At 44.0% G+C, this 4,651-nt stretch overlaps 1 protein-coding gene across 1 annotated transcript in view; it reads right to left on the bottom strand.

The window, feature by feature from the left end:
• LOC108367262 (uncharacterized) overlaps positions 1-4,651 on the bottom strand; it is a 29,604-nt gene that overhangs the window by 15,465 nt on the left and 9,488 nt on the right. Inside the window, exons 4-5 of the mRNA XM_017621852.1 lie at positions 4,120-4,343; positions 1,310-4,043 (exon numbers count right to left, since the gene is read on the bottom strand). Coding sequence (XP_017477341.1) covers positions 1,310-4,043; positions 4,120-4,343 — 2,958 coding nt within the window. The remainder of the gene's footprint in view (positions 1-1,309; positions 4,044-4,119; positions 4,344-4,651) is intronic.

Here is a 4,651-nt window from a genome sequence, read left to right as displayed (position 1 = left end):
GAATCAATGATTGTTGTAGTGGTAGCGATGAATTGTTTGTTGTTAGTAGTGAGTTGAAGATTCAATTGGTAACTTGCAAACCTTTGTTATTGCTCGTTTGACCACGCCATCAGCTGTCCTTACCATGACAACTCGTACTAAGCCATCATATCCAGCCATGGTTTCAATGATTCGACCGAGTGCCCATTTTAGAGGTGGTGTATTTTCATCCTTGATCAGTACCATGTCATTTTCCCTTAAGTTATCTCGAAGAGTTTGCCATTTACCTCTATGCTGCAGCTCCTTTAAATATTCTGAGTGCCATCGCTTCCAAAATTGTTGCTGAATGGCTTGTATCATTTGAAACCGTTTAAGTGTACCCATATTGACGTGAGAAAGTGATGGCTCCGGAATGGCGTTTAGTGTGCGGCCGGTCAAAAAATGTGCCGGGGTGATCACTCGAAGACCATCAGAATTGGTTGAAATCGGTGTGAGGACGACTGTTTATCATGGCCTCCACTTGGCAGCATACTGTATGTAGCTCATCGAAACTAAGAATGTGAGACCCCACGGTGCGGCGTAAGTAATACTTGGCCTGCTTCACCGCACCTTCCCAAAGCCCGCCGAAATGTGGTGACCTTGGGGGAATAAATTTCCAATTTATTCCTTCCTTGGCCATGAATGTTTCCACTGGAGCGATGTGTTGCTGTGAAGCAAACAGTGCCAAAAGTTCCTTGAGCTCTCGATTGGCCCCAACAAAATGGGTTGCATTATCCGAGAAGATTGTGTTGCACTTACCTCGTCGAGCGATAAATCGCTTGAGTGCAGAAATAAACGCCATCGTACTTAGATTTGGAACCAGTTCCAAATGCACTGCCTTCGTACTAAAGCAGATAAACACTGCCAAGTAGACCTTGATAAGGCCTCTACCCCTTAATTGTGGAGTTATTGAAAATTGTCCACAGTAATCTATCCCAGTTGTTGCGAAAGGGAATGCGGCCTCAACTCGTTCTTGTGGCAATGAGCCCATTATTTGATCATGCAGCAGAGGCTTGTTGCGATAGCACATAATGCAATTAAGTACAACTTGCCTTATAATGCATCTAGCATTAACCACCCAAAATTTGTCACGCAAGATGCTTAGCAACGTTTGGCAACCAGCGTGCAAATGACGACGATGAAGGTGATCGACGAAGGGATGTGTCCTGGGTAGCAGAATTGGATGCTTGGCATCGAAAGGTAACGAAAAGTGGTTTATTCTTCCACCTACGCGAATCAACGCGTTATGTATAAATGGCGAAAGTTGATTGAAATTGGACTGTCGACTTACTCGACCTTCCTGCAAATCCTTATATTCAGCAGCAAACGATTGTCTTTGTATATACTGACAAACGAGCATTAAGGCGGCATCCAACTCTTCTGCGGCAATTGACCCCGAGTGCATAGTTGGTGAACGACGAAGGCGTGATATGAAGCGCTGAACATAAGCGACGATGCGAAGAAGTTTATAGTAGTTGTTGGCATATTTATGACTTGCAATTATGTCTTCTGACTGCGCTGCCAGGAGAGCGTGATGTTTTTTGGGCCGCTCTGGCAACGTTTCCATATTATTCATTGGATTTTCGGGCCACCTCGATTCTGCCTGCTGCACAAAAATTGGCCCGTGGAACCAGAGATTATTGCCGATGAGATCATGCACCTTGGCTCCACGTGATACTATGTCTGCGGGATTCTCCTCTGAGGGCACATGATGCCAAGTGTAGTTTGCTGTAAGCTGCTGGATTTTGATCACCCTATTGGCAACGAATGTTGTCCATCGTGTTGGTTCACCCTGTATCCACGACAATACAATGGTAGAGTTTGACCAACAATGTATATTGCTAGGGCCTGCAGAGAAAGCAGTTGCTACCGATTGTACCAACTCTGCTAGAAGAACAGCAGCGCAGAGTTCCAATTTAGGGAGAGTCATCTCCTTGGTTGGTGCCACCCTAGATTTAGCACATATAAGCGATGCATGCGTTGTCCCACCAGAATGTGATACTGCGTAAATGCATGCGCCATATGCCCTTGTGCTTGCGTCTGCAAAAGCGTGTAGTTGGGCTTCAACGTTGAAATGTACGAACCTTGGCACTCGTAATTTGTTAACCGATGTAATCTGATGACAAATGTCCGTCCATTGGGTGTGGATGGACATTGGAACACTTTCATCCCACGGTAGCTTGAGCTTCCAAAGCTCTTGCATCAACAGTTTGCAAGTAACTATAATTGGATTTAATAATCCGAGCGGATCGAAGAAATTCGCAATTTTCGAAAGAATTACGCGTTTGCTTACCTTCGACGAAGGTGGATCATAAGGCGTATACGAAAACATGAAAACATCGTCTTGAGGTGACCACTTGAGTCCTAGCGCCTTGATGTATGAAAAGTCACCAATATTAACATTTACTTCCTTATCCGATTCAGATATGTCAGCTATGATGTTGTCGTTATTTGACGCAAACTTCCGAGGAGGAAATCCTCCGCTAGCTAGTAAGTCGATAATTTCCGTTTTGATGGCCATTATTTCTTCGATAGTCATTAAGTTGTCAACATAATAGTCGCGTAAAGTGACTGCAGCCCCAAGCGGGTGGGTCGAAACATTGTCGTATGCTAACTGCTGAAGGCATCTTCTTGCCAAAAAAGGGGCACAACTGGTTCCGTAAGTGACAGTCCGCAACTGGTAAGTGCCGAGTTGCTCATCTGGTGAGTTTCTCCATAAAATGCATTGATATTTCGCATCTCTATCATCCACAATGATTTGCCGATACATTTTGGTTATGTCGGCCATTAATACAAAACGATGTGTGCAGAAGCGAAGAAGAATAGTGAATATGTCATCTTGCAATGTAGGCCCACTTCGAAGAATGTCATTCAGCGAAACCCCATTTGACGTGCGACAGGATGCGTCAAATACCACCCCCGTCGTTGAACTATCCAGTTTTACCACACAATGATGAGGGATATACGTACCAACCTTCGATGATAATTCACATGGTTGTACTAAGGCCATGTGATTCAATTCAATATATTCTTGCATAAAGCCTTTATATTCGTTTTTTATAGCTTGGTCTGTGAGTAATCTCTTCTCCACTGACCAAAATCTACGACGAGTAATTTCGTATGAATGACCAAGCTTACCTGGACTTGTCGAGAAGGGTAAGCGAACAATAAATTTATTTGTTACAGGGCAACGCGATGTTGTTTTTTGGAAATAAGTCTCACACTCGGCCTCTTCCAACCTACGCTCAACCTTTCGAGAGTGGTAGCTATCTTCTATTTTCCAGAATTTCTCTAAAAGACTATCTAACGATGGCTGCGCTGTTGTGGTAAGTATGCTGGAAGGGATGAGGGGTGGCGATGAACTAAGCAGAGTCGATGATGATACCAAGAGTCGTGAATGAATAGTGCCAGCTATGATCCAGCCCAGCTGCGTTTTTTGTAGTGATGGAAGATGTTTGTCTAACTTAATCTGACCCACCGAGAGTATATCGAAGAAAAGCCCAGCCCCGATAAGCAGATCAATTGGTCCAGGGCAGTTAAACGTGCGATCAGCTAGACTAATGTTTTTTGATATTCCCCAATTTGTTACATCTATAAATTTATGGGGTTGATGCGAGGAAATCGCTGGTAATATGACTATCTCTAGCATCGAAGAAAATCCATTGTGCAATGATTGGAGACCAACAAAACCACCTTGGTATGATTTAGTTGTTAAGGCCCCAATACCGCTTATTTCGGTATTGATTTTGCTGCGTGCTAATTGGAGCATTTGAGCTACACGCTCCGTTACGAAATTCAGCTGGGATGCTGAATCAAGCAGTGCACGTACGGTTAGTTTTATACCACGATTAGTATACAGTTGAACCAGGGCAGTCGCAAGGATGACGTCACCGCTGGCTATATTGGCCTTTAACGCAGTTGATGATGAAGGCTGTGTGATCTCCAAACTCTGAGGCTGGTGTCGATGCAGAAGCGTGTGGTGGCTCACCTTGCAATGTTGGCAACGATGTGTGGATGGACACTTGCTAGAGGTGTGGCCCGTTCCAAGACAATTTAGGCACAGGATTCTTCTTTGCGATATTGTAGCGCTGCATTGCGTACATGGCGTTAAATTTTTCACATTTAAATGGTGAATGCAGGACAGCTTCGTTGCATAATGAACAATTGTTGGTTACTGATGACACCAGTGTTGTATTAGACTTCAATGGTAGGGGTGCCTTGGTAGCTGATGCCACTTTAGCTGCAGCCTTTCTGCTGACTTCAATGATATTCACCGTCTGGCAGCGGCGCTCAATAAAGGTAGCTAGATCATCCCATGTTGGTAACTGAAGCGAAGATGACGACGAATTATCCCACTTAGTAGCGACATATTCTTCCCATTTTACTTGCATTTCGGGATCCAATTTAGCGACAATAAAATTCAACAAAATTCCGTCAGCAACTTGACTGCGTGACGCCAGCGATTGTAACGCGCGAAGATGGAATTTATGGAATCGATGAATTCTCGTAGCAAAGAAGCACTTGAAGCTTTAAAGGATTGGTTGTCGAAGATTGCCTGCAGGTGTGACTGAAAAATGTATCTTATGTTGTCATATCTGTTAATGAGCAAGTCAATGGCGCGATTATAATTGTC

The sequence above is a fragment of the Rhagoletis zephyria genome, unplaced genomic scaffold (assembly GCF_001687245.7).
Source record: "Rhagoletis zephyria isolate East Lansing unplaced genomic scaffold, Rhagoletis_zephyria_1.1 Rzeph_scaffold_02608, whole genome shotgun sequence".
NCBI lineage: Eukaryota > Metazoa > Arthropoda > Insecta > Diptera > Tephritidae > Rhagoletis > Rhagoletis zephyria.
The sequence above is the reverse complement of the archived record's forward strand: the minus strand, read 5'-3'. Positions and strand labels throughout refer to the sequence as shown.